Source organism: Mus caroli, chromosome X (assembly GCF_900094665.2).
Source record: "Mus caroli chromosome X, CAROLI_EIJ_v1.1, whole genome shotgun sequence".
Taxonomy (NCBI): Eukaryota; Metazoa; Chordata; class Mammalia; order Rodentia; family Muridae; genus Mus; species Mus caroli.
In genome coordinates, this window is record NC_034589.1 from 105,302,432 (window position 1) to 105,322,895 (window position 20,464).

A 20,464-nucleotide genomic window follows, 5' to 3' on the forward strand; every position below is an offset into this window, starting at 1 on the left:
GTTTCCTGTAAGCAGCAAAATGTTGGGTCCTGTTTGTGTAGCCAGTCTGTTAGTTTATGTCTTTTTATTGGGGAATTGAGTCCATTGATATTGAGATATTAAGGAAAAGTAATTGTAGCTGCCTATTATTTTTGTTGTTAGAGTTTGTATTCTCTTCTCATGGTTGTCTTCTTTTTGGTTTGTTGAAGGATTACTTTCTTGCTTTTTCTAGGGCATGGCTTCTGTCCTTGTATTGTTTTTTCTTTTTCTTCTGTTATTATCCTTTTAAGGGCTGGATTCGTGTAAAGATAATGTGTGAATTTGGTTTTGTTGTGGAATACTTTGCTTTCTCCGTCTATGGTAATTGAAGGTTTGACTGGGTATAATAGTAGCCTGGGCTTGCATTTATGTTCTCTTAGTGTCTGTATAACATCTCTCCAGGATCTTCTGGCTTTCATAGTCTCTGGTGAAAAGTCTCATAGGCCTGCCTTTATATCTTACTTGACCCTTTTCCCTTACTGCTTTTAATATTCTATCTTTATTTATTGCATTGGCTGTTCTGATTATTATGTGTCAAGAGGAATTTCTTTTCTGGTCCAGTCTATTTGGAGTTCTGTAGGTTTCTTGTATGTTCATCGGTATCTCTTTCTTTAGGTTTGGGAAGTTTTCTTCTATAATTTTGTTCAAGATATTTGCTGGTCCTTTAAGTTGAAAATCTTTTTTATCATCTTCTCCTATTATCCATAGGTTTGGTCTTTTCATTGTGTCCTGGATTTCCTGGATGTTTTGAGTTAGGATCTTTTTCATTTTACATTGTCTTTGATTGTTGTGCTCATGTTCTCTATGGAATCTTCTGCACCTGAAATTCTCTCTTCCATCTCTTGTATTCTGTTTCTGATGCTCGCATCTATGGTTCCAAATTTCTTTTCTAAGTTTTCTATCTCCAGCTTTGCCTCACTTTGGGCTTTCTTTATTGTTTCCACTTCCTTTTTTAGGTCTAGTATGGTTTTGTTAATTTCCATTACCTGTTTGGATGTGGTTTCCTCTTTTTCTTTAAGGACTTGTAACTCTTTAGCCGTGTTCTCCTGTATTTCTTTAAGTGAGTTATTAAAGTCCTTCTTGATGTCCTCTACCATCTTCATGAGATATGATATTTAATCTGGGTCTAGCTTTTCAGGTGTGTTGGGATGCCCAGGACTGGGCGAGGTTTGAGTGCTGTGTTCTGATGATGGTGAGTGGTCTTGGTTTCTGTTAGTAAGATTCTTATGTTTGCCTTTTGCCATCTGTTAATCTCTTGAGTTAGTTGTTATAATTGTCTCTGGTTAGAGATTGTTCTTCTCGTGATTCTGTTAGCCTCTATCAGCAGACCTGGGAGACTAGCTCTCTCCTCTGAGTTTCAGTGGTCATAGCACACTCTGCAGGCAAGCTCTCTTCTTACAGGGAAGGTGCACAGATATCTGGTGTTCGGACCTCCCTCCAGTCAGAAGATGAAGGCCTGAAACAGGACCTGTCCCAGAAGCTGTGTTTCTTCAGCCTGTTACAGAAGCTGCTAGCTTCTGTAGTCCACACTCTCACCTGCACAGACTAGTTTCAGAGGGATCTGGGAACCAAGATGGCTCCCCCCAGGTGCTCCAGCACAGCCCTTCCTGGCAGGGTGGACACCTCTCCTCTGGCAGGGAAGGTGCCCGGATGTCTGGAGCCCGAAATGGGGTCTGTCTCAGAAGTTGTCCTCTAGGGACCTTGGGAGTTTCCACCGACTCTGTGCCCAGGTGATTAAGTGCTGCCGCAGACCCGAAGGGACTTGTGACCCTTCAGGTCCCACGCAATTGGATTGGAACAGAAGTTGTGTTCTACTCACTGGTGGTCCTAAGATCGAGTGGAGAGTCCTCTGCGGGACCTTGGGGGTGTCCGCTGACTCCACGCCCAAGGTGACCCGGTGCTGGCGCCGCCTGGAAGGGACTTGTCATTTATTTCCTCTTTAAAGTCTTCTATCTGTGTGATTTTATTTTCCTGTATTTCTTAAAAGGATTTATTTTTTTCCTTTTTAAAGGATGCTATCATGCTTATAAAATTGGATTTAAGGTCCTTTTCTTGTGTTTCAGTTGTGTTCGAATATCCAAAGCATGGAGAAGTGTGGAATCTGTGCTTTGGAGATATCAAAATTTCCCCTGGCTTTTGTTGATTGTATTTTTTCCAGGGCCTTTACCCATCTGAATGATTTTAGTTCCTGGATGTTCTTGTTGTAGTAGGTATTGAAAGGGGGTGAACCTTGATATATCTGATGTGACAGGCCTCTGATGGGTATTCTTGGGCTTCATTCTAGTCCTTCAGGCTTGTGTGGTTCAGGACTCTCAAGTCCAGTGAAGGTGGGTAGAGAGGTGGCAGGAGAATGGAGGTCTCCCTGGGCTAGCAGACTGCTTAGAGCATCTTGGGTTGGTTCAAAGACCTCAGAGACCAGGAAAGATAATCTCTGATGGAGATAGGGATGTTTACCTGTGTGGATTGTTGGAGGTAGAAGAGAAGTTGTAGAAGAAAGGAGGTTCCCTCTGGGATGACAGGCTGCTAAGGGCAGGTTGGTTTGGCAGAGAGGGTTCAGCCAGCAGGGAAGACTGGTGGGGGAATGCAAGCAAACCTGTATGGTTCAGAAGTCTCAGGTATGATAGAGGTAAGAAGAGAGGTGGCAGGAGAGTGGAGTTCCCTCTGGGATAGTAGGCTGCTCGAATGCCTGCATCTTATGTGGAAGACTATTTGCATCTTGTCTGTTTTTTAAACTGCAATAACTATATTTTACTTTATTATTTATTATTTTATTACTTAATTTTTTAAAGTTTGAATGTGTTTGTGAGAATGAGAACACACACATACCATGCTACAAGTATGAGTATCAGGAAAATTTGATGTGCCAGTTCCTTCCTTACATTTTATTTCAGACAAAGTCTCTTCTTTACTCTGTGTATAGTTGGCACTGACACTTTTTGTGGTTCTTCTCTCTCCTCCTATATCTCAGTAGGAGTATTTGAATCACATATGCATGCTATGGCATTCTGCTTTTACATAGATTCTGGAGAGCTGAACATAGATATGCATTCTTACATACCGTCATTACTTTTCCCTTCTAGCCATCCTCGATCTCAAGGCTTTCCTTGAGCTCATGATCCCTAACAACCAACAAAAATTTGTTATTTAGTACTTGTCTATATTCGGATTCTATAAATATGCATATCCCAATCTTTTTAACAGTGCATGTGATCTCAGTAGGTAAAACATACAAGGATGAAAATGGAGCTAGTTTCTAATGGCTTAAAGATGTACATAAAATAAGTGGTTGGTCAGTGTAGAATTGTAGCTGAATAATATTAAAATATTGAGGAAAAAGCTTTTTCTGCAAATTGCTGCCAGCCTATCATGTACCCGTTTGAAATATCTGTCTATCTGTCTGTCTGTCAGTCTGTCTGTCTGTCTATTTCTATCTATCTATCTATCTATCTATCTATCTATCTATCTATCTATCTATCTATCTATCTTCCTTTTAGCATTGCTAGGTCCCTTAGGAGTATTTAATGGAGAATTAAATATGTCCTTAGATAAAGAAAAATGGCATATTTCCTTCAGAGAGAATACAGTTTCACATCAGGCCTCATCTCTTTGCAAGCTGAGTATAGCTAGATTTTAGCCCCTGTTTTGTCTCTCAGTTAAACTCATGATCTCTGAACATAAAAGAGTAAATATTCACATCTATTAAGCTTTTAGACTGCTGAGTGTTTAGACTAATGAAGGAAGCTTAGTTTGCTTTCTGTTTTAATCTTTACTAAGAAATTAAGCGAAAAGCAAAAATAATTGAAACAAAAAAAAAGTTACTTGGTTAATGATAGAAGCTCCAGGGTAAAGTGTGATTAGAATATTACCCATGCCAATGTATTAGAGCCAGGAATAAATTAAATCTGCTTATAAATTAGGCAGAAGTTAAAAAGTGTTGCTTTGTCACTTTTACAATGCTTAGAAAAAGAAATGATTTTTTCTATTTTCTTTTTAAAGTGGTCAGAGGTTTATGGTTTAAAAGTACACATAAACATTTTAACAATTGAATTAATTTCAGCTATATAAAACCATAAAAATTTTCTCTTTTATGAGTTTATATAAACTGCTGAATGGAAATTGAGGGTAAATGATTATTTATGACATTGAAACTGGGATGATAGCTCTCTTTTTAAATGCTTTACTTTGTAGCCTGGCCACTGTATTGAGATTCTGCCAGAATTCATTGAAAATATCTTGATAGTCATCTCAATTCTTCCTATGGCAATTCAGGAAAATATACTGAGTAATTTTATTGATTAATCCCTAGATTCCATACTGACAGTTGAATTGTCTGAAATTGTTGGTTGAAGTGGCTCATAGCAGAAATAATATATGTAGTGTCAATTTCATATTGTCAGCTTAAGACCAATGAAACTCACCTGAATTAATACATAAAGTTGTACTTCCATACTTGTAATGACATTCTGAAAGAATTATTGTAATTTACCTTCATAAGGTAAGCAGTCACTACTACTTTAGTAAGTGTCTAGTGTCTCTCACACTGGCTTAAGATATTTATTCATTGTAAAAAATGAAAGATGTATATGAAAGAGGTTTTATCTTCTGACCTTCATTAGGTAAATATGCCTCAATCATGCACAAATTTTGAAAGATCTATGGATTGCAAATATTTCAAGTTTGATCTGGGATGTGTCATCTGTTGATTTCTTATTTATACTGTTAGATTATCCATGTGTATGCTAGCTTTCTTGAAACAGTTTTCTTTTTCTTAAGGATTATCCTTTGCTTTTTTCTTCCATGTCTCACAGTACTTGAAACAACATGGTTGTTTCTAAGTCAATTTATGTAGAGTGTCTTATTAACAAAGGAAAACACGTTTAAAGCGGCAGTAGAAAAATATTCTTTAATTTTAGATACTTTCATGACTTTTAGCTAGTTATTTTTGAGACAGTTCTTATCTAATTTTCCAGAATAGTCTGTAAATCTACATCCCAGTTTCAATGTCATAAATCTATGAAGCACAGGCCTGTCATGAACTCATGCTCCTACTGCCTCAGTTGCTGAGTTATAGTATTATGCCAGAACTTCCAGTCTCTGAGGGATTCTGATATAAGTTAAAGTTTGAGAATAACTGCATTAAGTTGTAACTGTAAGGTATAATATTGAAAAAAGTACCAGCAAGTTGGCTCATTATAATACTACCAGTAATGACACACTCATGTGTATATGTAGTGGTGTGTGTGTGTGTGTGTGTGTGTGTGTGTGTGATGTATGCATAGGTGCATTTATTTGTGATTGTATATGCACAGGCCTAAAGAAACTATCAGTTGTCTTCTTCTATCTGTCCACCAGAGGCTTCCCATTTCTGTTAAGGTGACTGGCCAACAAGTTCTTAGGATCCACAAGTCTCTACTACACAACATTTGGATTAAAGGCATAGGCATAGCTATTCCCTGAGTTTATTTCTGGAGATTTACAGTTAGAACATTTGTTTCACTGAACTATTTACCTAGCCTATGCCACATACATTTTTAACGTTTTAACATTGAAAAGTACAAATTTACTACAGTGGAATTATCTAAAATGTTTATGAATCAAATAACATTTCTCAAGAGGAAAGTTATTTGATTAACATGGATATGACATACAATTCTTCTTGTGAGAGATTTTCACAGACAATCTGAAATGTTGAGTTTGCCTGGTTCCTGTCCATGACATACCATCACTCTTGCCATCTAATTATGTGATAAGCAAAGAAAGTTACCCATGAGCATTTTCATAAAACACAGGAGAAAGTTAAGGCTCCTTCTGGCATGGGTCACTGATTCAGTGATTCAATATTAATATGCACTCAATTTCCACCTATAGAAATGCTTACTGTGTTCTGTATTCAACTATAGGAGACAAGAAATTAAAAATGCATTGATGTATACCTTAATTTTAGCACCTTTTTGATTAGTAGAAAAATAAGACATACCAGTAAACAAGTACATAAGCCATTTATAGTAAGTGAATAGCATTAGGGAAACACAAAAGAAGGAGTTTATTAGTAAAAGTAGTAGGATCTTAACCTACTAGTGAGAAGATAGAGAAGCTTTCTAGAATGGTGAAAGAAGTAATAGAGTCATAGACATGGGAAAATTCAGGAATATTTGAGAATATGGGATATTTGGGACAGTTTGGCTTATTTGGGATATAATTTTTGGGTGGGAAGAGTTGTAAGTGGAACAAGATTATGAAAGAACTTTAGATCAGATACTACAAATTTAGTTAGTAGGAAGTAGAACACAGCCATTGAAATCTGTTGAGTAGAAGGAGGTATGGTGGTAACACTTGGGGAATTATTAAGGAACTAGGTTTATTGTCTGCCAGATATAGAGATAATAAATTTAATTGGTACAATATTTAAAGAGAAATGTTTATAAATACAAGGAGTAAAATAGAACTTTCTTTAAATGTAGACTTTCAGAAATGTTGTATGGTTGAATTTTGAGAAATGGTATTATGGTAAGTTAATAATATCTAACACAGGAATGAGACAGAAAAAGACAGTTGTCATGTATTTGCCATCCATACCTCTGAAAAAAACATTTAGACAAAATTAGAATCTAGAAAGCAGCTTTCAGTAACAGAAGTACTTGGAGCAACTGTTGGAATTATAGAAAATATTATACAGATATTACAAATACATTGGTAAAATGATTTTCAGTAGTCTTTATAAAATGTCACATTTATTATGATGTTCTGTTTTTAAAGAAATATGTAGCACTTACATAGAAAATATGAACTTGTATATACTCAAGTACCTATATCATTGAGTTATTTAACTTCTTTATTATGAGGACACATTCAATATTTTTTCTTCATTTAAATACTTAGTTCTATTATTGAGACATTTAATTTGTAACATCTACTTTATGGTTTAATAAATAAATTTCTTTTTTTTTGGTTGTAGCTTCTCGTTTTTTCAATTTTTTATTAGATATGTTCTTCATTTACATTTTAAATGCTATCCCAAAAGTTCCCTATACACTCGCCCTACCTGCTCCTTTACCTACCCACTCCCACTTCTTGGCCCTGGCGTTCCCCTGTACTGGGGCATATAAAGTTTGCAAGACCAAGGGGCCTCTCTTCCCAATGATGGCGTACTAGCCCATTTTCTGCTACATATGCAGCTAGAGACACGAGCTCTGGGGGGTACTGGTTAGTTCATATTTGTTCCACCTATAGGGTTGCAGACCCCTTCAGCTCCTTGGGTACTTTCTCTAGCTCCTCCATTGGGGGCCCTGTGTTCCATACAATAGATGACTGTGAACATCCACTTCTGTATTTGCCAGGCACCGGCCTCACAAGAGACAGCTATATCAGGGTCCTTTCAGCAAAATCTTGCTGGCATATGCAATAGTGTCTGCATTTGGTGGCTGATTATGGGATAGATCCCCAGGTGGGGCAGTCTCTGGATGATCCATCCTTTTGTCTCAGCTCCAAACTTTGTCTCTATAACTCCTTCCATGGGTATTTTGTTCTCTATTCTAAGGAGGAATGAAGTATCCACGCATTGGTTTTCCTTCTTAATTTTCTTGTGTTTTGCAAATTGTATCTTGGGAATTGTAAGTTTCTGGGCTAACATCCACATGTCAGTGAGTGCATATCAAGTGAGTTCTTTTGTGATTGGGTTACCTTACTCAGGATGATATCCTCCAGATACATCTATGTGCCTAAGAATTTCATAAATTCATTGTTTTTAATAGCTGAGTAGTAGTCCATTGTGTAAATGTACCACATTTTTGTATCGATTCCTCTGTTAAGGGACATCTGGCTATTATAAATAAGGTTGGTATGAACATAGTGGAGCATGTGTCCTTGTCTCCACATCTTTACCAGCATCTGCTGTCACCTGAATTTTTGATCTTAGCCATTCTGACTGGTGTGAGGTGGAATCTCAGGGTTGTTTTGATTTGCGTTTCCCTGATGATTGAGGATGTTGAACATTTTGTCAGGTGCTTCTCAGCCATTTGGTATTCCTCAGTTGAGAATTCTTTGTTCAGTTCTGAGCCCCATTTTTAATGGGGTTATTTGATTTTCTGGAGTCCACCTTCTTGAGCACTTTACATATATTGGATATTAGTCCCCTATCTGATTTAGGATTAATAAAGATCCTTTCCCAACCTGTTGGTGGCTTTTTTGTCTTATTGACAGTGTCTTTTGTCTTACAGAAGCTTTGCAATTTTATGAGGCCCCATTTGTTGATTCTTTTGCTTTTCGAGACAGGGTTTCTCTGTGTAGCCCTGGCTGTCCTGGAGCTCACTTTGTAGACCAGGCTGGCCTTGAACTCAGAAATCCGCCTGCCTCTGCCTCCCGAGTGCTGGGATTAAAGGCGTGCGCCACCACGCCCGGCATTTGTTGATTCTTGATCTTATAGCACAAGCCATTGCTGTTCTGTTCAGCAATTTTTCCCCCTGTGCCCATATCTTTGAGGCTTTCCTCCATTTCTCCTCTATAAGTTTAAGTGTCTCTGGTTTTATGTGGAGTTTCTTGATCCACTTAGACTTGAGCTTTGTACAAAGAGATAAGAATGTATTGATTCGAATTCTTCTACATGATAACTGCCAGTTGTGCCAGCACCATTTGTTGAAAATGCTGTCTTTTTTCCACTGGATGGTTTTAGCTCCTTTGTCAAATGTCAAGTGACCATAGGTGTGTGGGTTCATCTCTGGGTCTTCAATTCTATTCCATTGATCTACCTGTCGCTGTATGAATACCATGCAGTTTTTATCACAATTGCTCTGTAGTACAGCTTTAGGTCAGGCATGGTGATTCCACCAGAGGTGAACATTTCTTTAGGTACTTCTAGGCCATTTGATATTTCTGAGTTGTAAGTTCTTTGTTTAGCTCTGCACCCCATGTTTCAATAGGGTTATTTATTTCTCTGGAGTTCTTTGTATATATTGGATATTAGCCCTCTATCGGATGTAGGATTGGTATCCTTTCCTAATCTGTTCGTTGCTTTTTTTTGTCTCATTGACAGTGTCCTTTGCCTTACAGAAGCATTGCAATTTAATGATTTTAAATTTGTAGATTCTTGATCTTACAGCACAAGCCATCAGTGTTCTGTTCAGGGAGTTTTTTTCCCCCTGTGCGCATATGGTTAGGAGCTTTTTTCATTTTTCATTTTCTTTTACTGTTGTGTCAATGTTTTCTAAAGTATCTTCTGCCCCTGATGTTCTCTATTCTATCTCTTGTATGCTATTGGTGATGCTTGCATCTATGACTATTGATCTCTTTCCTAGGTTTTCGAACTCCAGGGTTGTCTCTCTTTGTGATTTCTTTATTCTTTCTGTTTCCACTTTTTGATCTTGGATGTTTTTGTTTATTTCCTTCACCTCTTTGATTGTGTTTTCCTGTAATACTTTAAGGAATTTTTGTGTTTCCTCTTTAAGGGCTTCTACCTGTTTACCTGTCTTGTCCTGTATTTCTTTAAGGGAGTTATTTACGTCCTTCTTAAAGTCCTCCATCATTGTCATGAGAAGATCCAAATCTTGCTTTTCCAGTGTGATGGTGTATCCAGGACTTGGTATTGGTATGGTGGGTGAATTGTGTTCTGATGATACCATATAGCCTTGAATTCTGTTTCTTTTGTTCTTAAGCTTGCCTCCCACCATCTGATTATCTCTAGTGCTCTCTGCCCTTGCTATATCTGACTGGAGCCTGTCTTTCCTCTAATCCTGGTTGAGTCAGAACTCTTCAGTATCCAGCTGTCCCTGTGATCCTGAGATTCTGGGTGTGTCAGAGTTCCTGGGAGTCAAGCTGCCTCTGAGACCCTGAGATCCTGGTGTGACCAAAGTCCTGGGATCCTGGGATCCTGATCATGCTAGAGTGCCTGGGAGTGGAGCCTCCCCTGGTGGCTGTGGGACTGGCTGCTGAGTTTGTGTCCAAGGTAGACCAGAGAATAGACTGGAAGGAACCGGAACCACTGGTTGGGTGGGGTTCCTGTGTCCCTGGATCCTGCTGGTCCCAGTTACTCCTGGTGGTGTTGGAACAGGCGTTGTGTTCTCCTCACCCCTGATCATAAGATCCTGGGCAAGCTAGAGCGATGTAAACCATTTTTTACTGTGATAGATTTTACTACCTTTTCATATGTTCCCATTCCTAGGTATATAAAACTAAGTTATAAGTTCCTTAAGTGTAAATTTTGTTGTGCTTCTTCCTGTTCTCTATAATTTGTAGCAATACACATTTGTTTGATATGTAAACTAATTAAATTAAGGAATGATGAGTTACACAAATTGACTATGCTCTTTCTAAACATTCAAAGGTGTGGATACTTACCTGACTGAGATTGTGATTTTCTTTCTTTCTTTTGTGTTTACACTTTGATTATGTTGCTGTTGTTATTGTTACTATTATTATTATTATTATTATTATTATTATTTACACTCCAGATTTTATTCCCCTCCGGGTCCACGGTCTCACTGTTCCCCATCCCATACCTCCTCCTTTTCCTCTGTCTCCATGAGGATGTCTCTACTCCCCCACCACACCAGACCTCTAAACTCCCTGGAACCTCCATTCTGTTGGAGGGTTAGGTGCATCTTCTCTGACTGAACCAGGACCTGGCAGTCCTCTGCTGTATATGTGTTGGGGTCCTCATATCAACTGTTGTACACTGCTTGGTTGATGGTTCAGTGTCTTGAGAGATCTCAGGGGTCCAGGTTAATTGAGACTGCTGGTCCTCCTACAAGGTTGCCCTCCTCCTCAGCTTCTTCCAGCTTTCCAATAATTCAACTACAGGGGTCAGCATCTTTTGTCTATGGGTTGGATGCAAATATCTGCCCCTGAATTTTTTAGGTGCTTGTTAAGAGGGCAGTCATGATCAGTCCCTTTTTGTGAGTGCTCCATTGCCGCAGTAATAATGTCAGGCCTTGGGACCTCCCCTTGAGCTGGATCCCACTTTGGGCCTGTTATTGGACCTTCTTTTCCTCAGGCTCCTCTTTATTTCCATTCCTGTAGCTCTTTCATACAGGATCAATTATGGGTCAGAGTTATGACTGTGGGATTGCAATCCTATCCCTCACTTGATGTCCTGTCTTCTTGCTGGAGGTGAGCTCTATAAGTTTCCTCTTCCTACTGTTGTGCATTTCATCTAAGGTCCTTCCCTTTGAGGCCTGACAGTCTCTCACCTCCCAAGTCTCTGTTACATTTGGGAGGTTCCCCCCCCCAACTCCTATCTCCTGAGGTTGCCTGTTTCCATTCTTTATGCTGGCCCATTCCATTCTTTCAGCTTTTTGATGTTTTTGAGTTCTGTGTATCTTCAGTATTATGAACCTTTTTTTTTCTTTCTTTTTTTTGGCTAATATCCACTTATTAGTGAGTCCATACCATGCATGTCCTTTTGGGTCTGAGTTACCTCACTAAGGATGATATTTTCTAGTTCCATCCATTTGCCTGCAAAACTCAGGATGTGATTTTCTTTCTATCTTCAAACATGGCATTCTAAATTTTGTTTTGTGTCATGGAACGCATATATAAACTCAAAATATTTCAATTACAACAAGTATTATAGTATAGTGGTTAAGAGGATGAGATAAGGAGTCCAACTATTTTAGTTTATTTGGCCAGATATGAAAATTTATACCTGAAATCCCAGCCCATCTCAGACTTAGTTTGAAGGATCAGGTTGAAAGTCATAGCAAAGCTACATACCAAATTCAAGGCCAGGCTAGGCTGTGTGAAATTTTGTCTCAAACTCACACAGAATAGCCAAAATACAGTCCACAGAACTCAAAAAGGTCACAAATTGAAGTGCCCAAGTGGGGATGCCTTAGTCCCATTTGAGAGAGAGAAGAAAGCAATCACAAGTACTGAGGGAGGGAGGGAAAGACCTGGGAGGGAATGTGGATGGGAGGGTACTAGTTGGGGAGAGGGAAACCTGATCTGGTATTGGGTGATAGAAAAGGACTGAAACCCTGAAGGCCAGCAGAAAGAATGTAAACAGGCAACCTTCAGAGATAGGAGGTTGGGGGGACTCTCCAGAATGCACTGGAGACCTAGGAGATGAGAAATTCTCAGGACTCAAAGGGAGGAACTTTACATAAAATGCACAACAGTAGGGAGAGGAAACTTATAAAGCCCACCTCCAGCTGGAGGACAGGACATCAGGTGAGGGATGGGGTTGCCATCCCACAGTCACAACTCTGACCCATAATTGTTCCTATCTGAAAGAATCGCAGGGATGGAAATGGAGAAGAACCTTAGGAAAAAAGGTCCAGTGACAGGCCCAAAGTGGGATCTAGCTCAAGGGGGAGTCCCAAGGCCTGACAATATTACTGAGGCTGTGGAGTATTCACAAAAAGGAATCTATCATGACTGCCCTCCAAAAGACCTGATGGCTTCAATATTATAGTTTCTCAGTAATTTTCATTAAGAATAAAGGAAAACAAAAATGATTCCAAATAAGATTTTAATGTTCTAGATAACTGGGCATAATTTCAATTTTATAAGAATAAGAATATTCATATCATATTGGACATGAATATGTTTATTTTCAGTTTTTCTACAAAGTTGTTAACATCAAAATAATATTTTTTATCTTTTTATCATACTTAGTTACCATAATGAAATAAGCATTAGAAATCATTTATAACTTATGAAAAGGATTACAGTGATACTTTAGCTTTCAACAGTTTTATAGCTCTTTCCTAATATTTCTAATTTGTTTTAGAAATTTATATACTATGTAGTCTTCCAAATCTAATGGCTAACTTTCATCCCTTAATAAAAGAAAATAAACTTATAAGTAAGCTGAGATCAGTGACCTTCAACTTTAAGTGATTACGTTACACTTAACTGAGTAATGCTTCTTATTATTTTCTAGTATAGAACAAAGAAGTTTTTTTTTTTTTTTTATAACATCAAGTACAAAGGTGGGAAAATGGACATCTGAATGTCCACCCTTAGGGATGTTGACTTTTGGAGCTGAGTTGCATATACAACCATTACTAATTTTTGACTAATCAAGAGTATTTCCTGAATATGCAGTAATAAGATTATAAAACTTGAAAATTAATAGAATTATAAAACTTCAAAATAAGAGAAATATATATATTTAAAATATATATTGAAATAAAAAATAGACTAAACTAATAGAGAATATTAAGGCGGCTCCCTTCAGTAGTTAACAATGCAAACATGGTTTTAATTAGTATATTACTACAATAAAATACACACGTGAAAACTACTTAACAAGTTTTGCAAAGCAGTTTAAATATTTTTCATAAAATCTTATTTATATTATCAAAATAGTAAATCATATAAACTATGAATGTAAACATTAACCTGGCCTAATTATTTAATAAGAAGCAAATAAATACTGTCAGTATTAGCCATTGTGCATTATTAGTTCCTAAAATTTTAGCAATACTAATTTAAAGAAATGCTCAGCATTAAATTTCAAACAAATTATAAGTTAATTTTGAAAATTTACAATATAATTTATTCTGTTATACGGTTAAAATTCCTAATTCTATAGTTTACTTAGTCTTTTCTCATGTTTTCACCCACTCAGTTCAGCAACTTTACATATTCTGACATCTTAAGTTATTGCCTCCATCATATTCTACATACTAATCTTTATATATCATCGTATTGCTTCTGTTTACATTGTAGATTTACAAGAAAGAGCACTTCACTAATTGTGTATAAGAAATTTTAGAATTTCTTCAGTATTATTATGAAGCAGTTTGTCTAAGATATATCCTTCTTAAATAATTTATTTTTATTAACTGTATTTTTCTTTTCTAAGACTCAAGATTTTATTTTTTTACTATTTTTGAATAGATTAAATTTTATTTACCATATATTTGTGTTATCATATGGCATATAACTATAAAAGGTGAATAATGTTTTTTTAAAATTTTTAATATTTTTATTATGTATTTTCCTCAATTACATTTCATTATAAAAATATATTTTATATTATTCCATGTATTAGTGGCCTCCCAATTAGTAACACATTTTATCTCACTTCAATTAAGTCTTGTACATTATTTAATAGATTATGTGTGTAACTGCATTTATAATCTGATTGTACTTACATATTTGAAAATTATTTTTTAAGTTAGGTTTTTTATTTAAATATTTCTATAAGCAACTACAAAAATCTGACCCTTTTTTAACCTGTCAAACCAAAATTGCCATTGTTAGATTCTTGGAATGCAAAGTATAAGTGATTCACTCATAATGAAAACATGTAATCAATTTATGTTAGTAGATTTGTTTACAAGGGTAAGCTTCCTACCTCTTTTCTTCCACAGATTTGGATTATAGTTTTCTTTCATATGGAGAAATTTTTGAAAGTGCAGAAATCAATGGAGAAAGGTTATTAAACATCACCAGGAAGCAACTTAATGAACTCGGCATAGTCCGCACTGACCATCAGGATATACTCCTACAAGCAGTTGCTCGTATTCGTAAAAAGGTGAGTTGTGGTTTGTTTTTTTCTTTTTGTTTTATTTGTCTTTCCACTTAACAAAAGATGTTTTGAAACAAGGAATATGTTTGTTTTCTACATGGTCTAAAATAAATCTCCATTTTGTTCCTTTCTAGTTTTAAGTTTTGATTGCTATGTTCTCTGACTGTTTAAGGAGTGACAGTTTTTTTTTTTTCTGTATTTGATTTATGGTTTTGTTTTAAGTAATTGCTACTTTCTTAATTTTTTTAAAATTGTGCATATATAAGTAATGCAACCTGATTATATCAATCTCTTGCTTCCTCCCTCTATCTCCTTCCACCTGTCCACCAAAATATCTTTCATTTCTTCCAACTTCATATTTTAATGTATATAGCGAACAAATTCTAGCTATTTCTGACCATACACACATGTGTGTTGAGTTATCCACTGTAGCCTAAACAACCAACTAATGGCCACATGCTCCAAAAGAAAAGTGACTCGCCATTCCTTACCATCCATCAAGTGTCATTATCTCCTCCATTAGGAATGTCATACTAGGAACCCATTGGCCATCTATGCTTAGTTCTTAATATTTTAGGTATCTTTTGCAGGTAACAATTAGCTGATGTGAATTTTTATATGAATCATTCATATCATATCTAGAGACCAGTTTTTCATATCATTTCTCTATATCTCCTGGCTTTTATATTCTTTCTATCCCTCTTTGGTCATATTCCCAGAACCTTGAGAGCAGGTTAATTTAAATGTTCCATCTTGGCTGAGAGTTTCTTAATTTTATTACATTAAATTACTTATTTATTCACATCTAATCCTGGTCGCTGCCCCCACCCAGTCCTCCCTCATACTATTGAGTTAATGATGATTACATGTTATGTAATTAAAATTTAATTCCTCTGAAAACAGTTACACAAAAGAGTGTATGTTAATAGCATTGTAAGTATGAATATGGCTCTATGACAAGGTTTTATCTCAGAGGAGAAGTGAAGTTTCTTTTTATGTAATGGAAAAAGTAGGATAAAATATCTCTCGGTATTACAGATCACCATAATTACTACCACTGGAATTGAGAAAATTTGTGTCACTTTTGCAAAATTAGTAATTGATCATAAGTTTCTAATGAAAGTAATTCTTGGCATATAATCAATAAGAAATGTTCTTCAATGCCAGAAAAAATAGAAGAAATGATGAAAATCATATTGCAAGATACCCACATTGTAATGGAAAATAGTTGAATTTTCTATTATTGCATATTAATGTATTTCTATATTCATTTCTGAATCTCTCTACAAATGTAGTAATGCCAAAATATGAAACAGAATACATCACGTTTTGTTTGTCATAAGGTATGAGTTACTATTTTTGTGTAAGTTTTTTATATTGTTGAAAAATTCTTGAAAATATAAAAATAGAATAATTCGTTACTTCCATTATGCCAGTATTAGCCAGTTTTGTATGATGTTTCATATATTTGGAAGTTTTTAGTAAAACACTAGACATTTTAAAATCCATTTTGGAATATTACTCATCTTGAATTACTAGGTAAAAGGATGAAAAACTTTCTTCATTTACTTTCATGGTAGATCTATTTCATAAAGCACACTAAAAATTTCCTGTTTAATCAATCAGAGAAGAAGTATTTTTAGATACTGAGTCTATTCTTTTCCACTCAGCACTGTGTAATGTGGAGATTACTGCACAGTGTTCTTTAAAACATACTTCGTTCCCTAACTCCCAAGTTGCTATGACAAATGGTTAAAAATTTTAACTATGTTAGAAGAATGCAATGTGATTTAGATGATGACAAAGCAGATGGTTTACTGCTCAGCAAGTGGAAGGAAGGAAAGATTAGTAACTGACTTGGTCTTAAGATTCAACTTCATTCAAGTTCATTAAGTTCATTTCAATGAGCTTAGCTTTGAAAATTTTCTAATAACCCAGTTAAAAATATTTTTTCATATCAAGCTTGTATGCCTTTCCTATCATATGCATAGTTTTCATTGAAATGCCATTTGATCCTTTTAGTTTTTCAGTACAGTGGAGTTGGATTTCAATAGCTTCAAAAATATTTCATAAAAACACCCCCTAATGTTATTTTTTAGTGAGTATCCCATACCAATATATTAATGAATGAATAATTTTGAGATGAAACATTACAATGAGTGAAACATTTCTAGGTGTAATATGAAGAAATAGCTACTGATGAAAATAAAGTTGTTAAAATTACTTAGCATACATAGTCTTACTGTGCCTGCTTTGGTACTATAGTAATGGCTAATTTCATGTTATAAAACATTACTCATTTTTTATTCTTTGTAATTATATTGAAATATTTAAAATTTTATTCAAATATTTAATATTTTTGCTTCTGAGTACTTAAACCTCTCTTAAAGCAACTTACTTTCATTCTTTTTCTTCCTTCTTAAAATTAGTATATAATAGTTACACAAAATGATAAATTTCAATATAACATTTTCACATATGCATATTATATACCTTGGTCATATTTATTTTCATATGTTATTATTGTGTCTTAGTACCATTTTATCTTTGTGATGAACCTTCTTTTTCCTATCCTAGTCTTTAACATTCTATAAGAAAAGAAATTTTGAAACATTATACAACCTTGGAATCTAAATTACTCTTTATTTTGGCCTTTATTCTAAATCTAATTTTTCTAGTTCTATAAATAGAAATTAAACTCTAATGTAAAGACCAAAAATGTATGATAGCCAAAGCTAAGTTTTGAATACATAAATATTTGAATAAATATCTGGTTCAACGTAGAAGATTGTATTGAAAATAAAGAAAATATATTACTATCTTACTAGGTGATTTATCACTCATGCAGCCTATAGAGTAGAAACTTCCAAATTGATTCATAGCTATTTAAATTCCAGAATTGATGGCTGGTTAATTTTATAGACTCTGAGGTAAGTTACAGTTGTGATGGGGGACTTGAACTATTTGGACAGCTGCTGGAAATGTCATTCTATTAATAGCAAGATATGTGCTTGACTATGCCTACCATTCCCTTCTTTCAGTACTACTTGCTAACTATAAGATGACATAGTCAGTTTCCCAAAGCTTCCTGTTACTTACTGTTTTTCTTGTATTTGGACCAGAAACACAATCATAATGGTTTTCTTTTCTGAGAGATAAGATTATCAAAGGTTCAAGTCTCCAGACTCAGGTGAATTTTATCTCTGGGTATGGGAGTGGGAACTAAAAACATATACATGACATTTCAGGAGCAGGAGTGGTAAACTCTTTAAACAGAAGAGGTTTCAAAAGCTGGGGCTGGAATTTTGTCAATTAACAATATTTTACAATTTTTCTTTGAATGTAAAACTTTTCATGTTTAAGACTGCTGATTGAATATGAACATAGTCTCAGTTGTTGGTGATTACATGTTCTAATATATATATATATATACATATATATATACATAATATATATGTGTATATATATATATATATATACACGTGTGTGTGTGTGTGTGTGTGTGTGTAGAATAGAATTAGAACTGAAGCAGACTGTCACATTTCATGTTACTTTTATTTTTGACCTCTTTTAAAATTTTATTTGTTATTCTTTTGTTTGTTTTCTTAATAAGTTGTCTTGTTTCCCCTTCCCCATACCTTTAGGGTAAAACTGAAGAGCAAGCTATGCACAGAGAAGATCAGGTAAGAAAGCAATGGTGACAACTATAAAAGCAAGTCTATTAAAATCTATTGGTGTGAAGTAAAATAATTTTTTACAATATTAAGGATTAATTATAATGGTATGGATATAATTTGCCTTGTAATTTCATGGCTAAAATATAGCTAATAAGATGTTTCAGGGTCTTTAGTATTAACAGCTGCTTATAATGTGGAAAAAAATGTGAGTCTAATTGGATCTTTTCAGTATGTCAGATAACCATATGGGAAACATCTGGATGACTAGGTGGTTCATGTTGCATGAATACTAGTTAATCCTGTCTCTGTAAAAGTTCTAGCACATCATCTGTTTTGGTCCTGGGATTTTGTATGTCCTGGCAGTTGAGTATATTGCTCTTTCCTCCTTCTCTGTCTCTCTCTGTCTCTCTCTGGTGTGTGTGTGTGTGTGTGTGATGCATATGTGCATGTATAAGAGAGGGAGGGAGGGGGAGAGAGGGTTCTTTGACATCTAAGGCAGAAAAACTTCAGCAAAGGTTTCTAGTTAAAGTGAGCAGTGCCAAAATGCTGACTGTTGTTCCCAAGTGACAAACATTTACTAAGTGCAACTTTTGTTTTAGTGAATGCCTTTCTTGGGTGTGTCTTAATCTCAAATGTTGTGGACCTTTAATTTTATTGTACATTTGTGTGCGTGTGTTTTTCAAACATTTATTTTATCAGAAAGGATTCCTACAATGGAAGTATTCATGGACAGGTGGCTAAATCTTCAGGTTTAAGACTAGTTAAGGAGTAGTGTTTGCACAGCTTAGGAGAGGTGGGGAAGAGGAGAGAGGGGGAGGGAGAGAGAAGAGGGTGGGGAGGGAAGGGAGGAGGGAGAGACATAGAGACAGATATAGACACAGAGAGTTATGGTATAATAGCATGCAATATTACTTCAATGATTCTTTTATGTACTGAACATTCTACCTGTCTGTGTATTGTGCATGCATACATGCATGCTTGCATGCTTGGGCTTGCACTTGTTATGCATACATGTTGTGTGCTTCTGTGAAAGAGAGAGGGGGGAGTGAGGGAGGGAGAGGCTACAGGGCATATGTTATGTTATTATAGCATGCAAAATTGTTTCTGGACAAAATTTACTATTTTGCCTTTTTGATCCAGTATACAGAAGTTTTTATGCCATGGAAAATTTGGTTTTACTTTTCTTTGTTTTTGTTTTTTGTTTTTGTTTTTTTTTTTTTCAAGACAGGGTTTCTCTGTATAGCCCTGGTTGTCCTGGAACTCACTTTGTAGACCAGGCTAGCCTCGAACTCAGAAATCCACCTGACTCTGCCTCCCAAGTCCTGGGATTAAAGGCATGCACCACCACGCCCGGCTGGTTTTACTTTTCTTATGCACAGTATGTTTACTGGATAACTTTTTTCATTAAAATTACCTTATATTAAATACATAGGCTCTCTCTCATGCATGTGTGCACGTGTGTGCGCGCGCACACACACACATATCAAGTGAAAATAGAGGGATTGATAAATATTGACATATTCCATCAAAATGTTATTGCTTAATCTATTTCTATTACTGTACTTAGAACAAAATCACTAAATATAAATAGCCAAAGCAATTATATAATAAGTCTTGAAGATTGTAAAAGTATTTAAAGATAATCAACTTAATATAGAATATTTATAAGATGTATTAATTCAGAGTTTAAGGATTTAAAAAAGTATTTTCAGGTCATCTATAGACTTTAGATATATAAGTGTTCAATTAGAAAATGTTAATAGAACCTTCACAGGACCTAGGCCCTCCCCTCCCATTGATGACCAACTAGACCATCCTCTGCTACATATGCAGCTATAGCCATGATTCCCACCATGTGTTTTCTTTGATTGGTGGTTTAGTCCTAAAGAGCTCTAGGTCCTGTGAAGGTTCTATGTCCCAGTATAGGGGAATGACAGGGTCAGGAATGAGAGTGGGTGGGTTTGGGAGCAGGGGGAGGGGAATTTTGGAGGGGAAACTAGGTAAGGGGATAACGTTTGAAATGTAAGTAAAGAAAATAATAAAAATATATTAAAAATTATTAACAGAAAAAGAAAATGTTAATAAGACTGGTATCTTTATATAGTCTATCTTATGAAGAGTTTTTCTGCTTAGTCACTTTGTCTTAATGTCAGATGTTCTTGGAGACTCACATCTTCTGTTTTTTTCTTTTTTGTCACTTTTAACCTACTATTACTGCTTACTTTTATATGCCTGCGGTAGTTTCTAGTGGAAAAAAAAATGTCAATTGGGATCGTCAAGTGAAATTTGGCAGAATACG

The 20,464-nt window shown here is 35.6% G+C and overlaps 1 protein-coding gene across 1 annotated transcript in view; it reads left to right on the plus strand.

Moving 5' to 3' along the window:
* The window catches only part of LOC110286342, a 193,464-nt gene that overhangs the window by 33,177 nt on the left and 139,823 nt on the right, over window positions 1–20,464 (plus strand). The window contains exons 3-4 of the mRNA XM_021152742.2: window positions 14,331–14,494; window positions 18,133–18,171. Of these exons, the coding sequence (XP_021008401.1) occupies window positions 14,331–14,494; window positions 18,133–18,171 (203 nt within the window). The remainder of the gene's footprint in view (window positions 1–14,330; window positions 14,495–18,132; window positions 18,172–20,464) is intronic.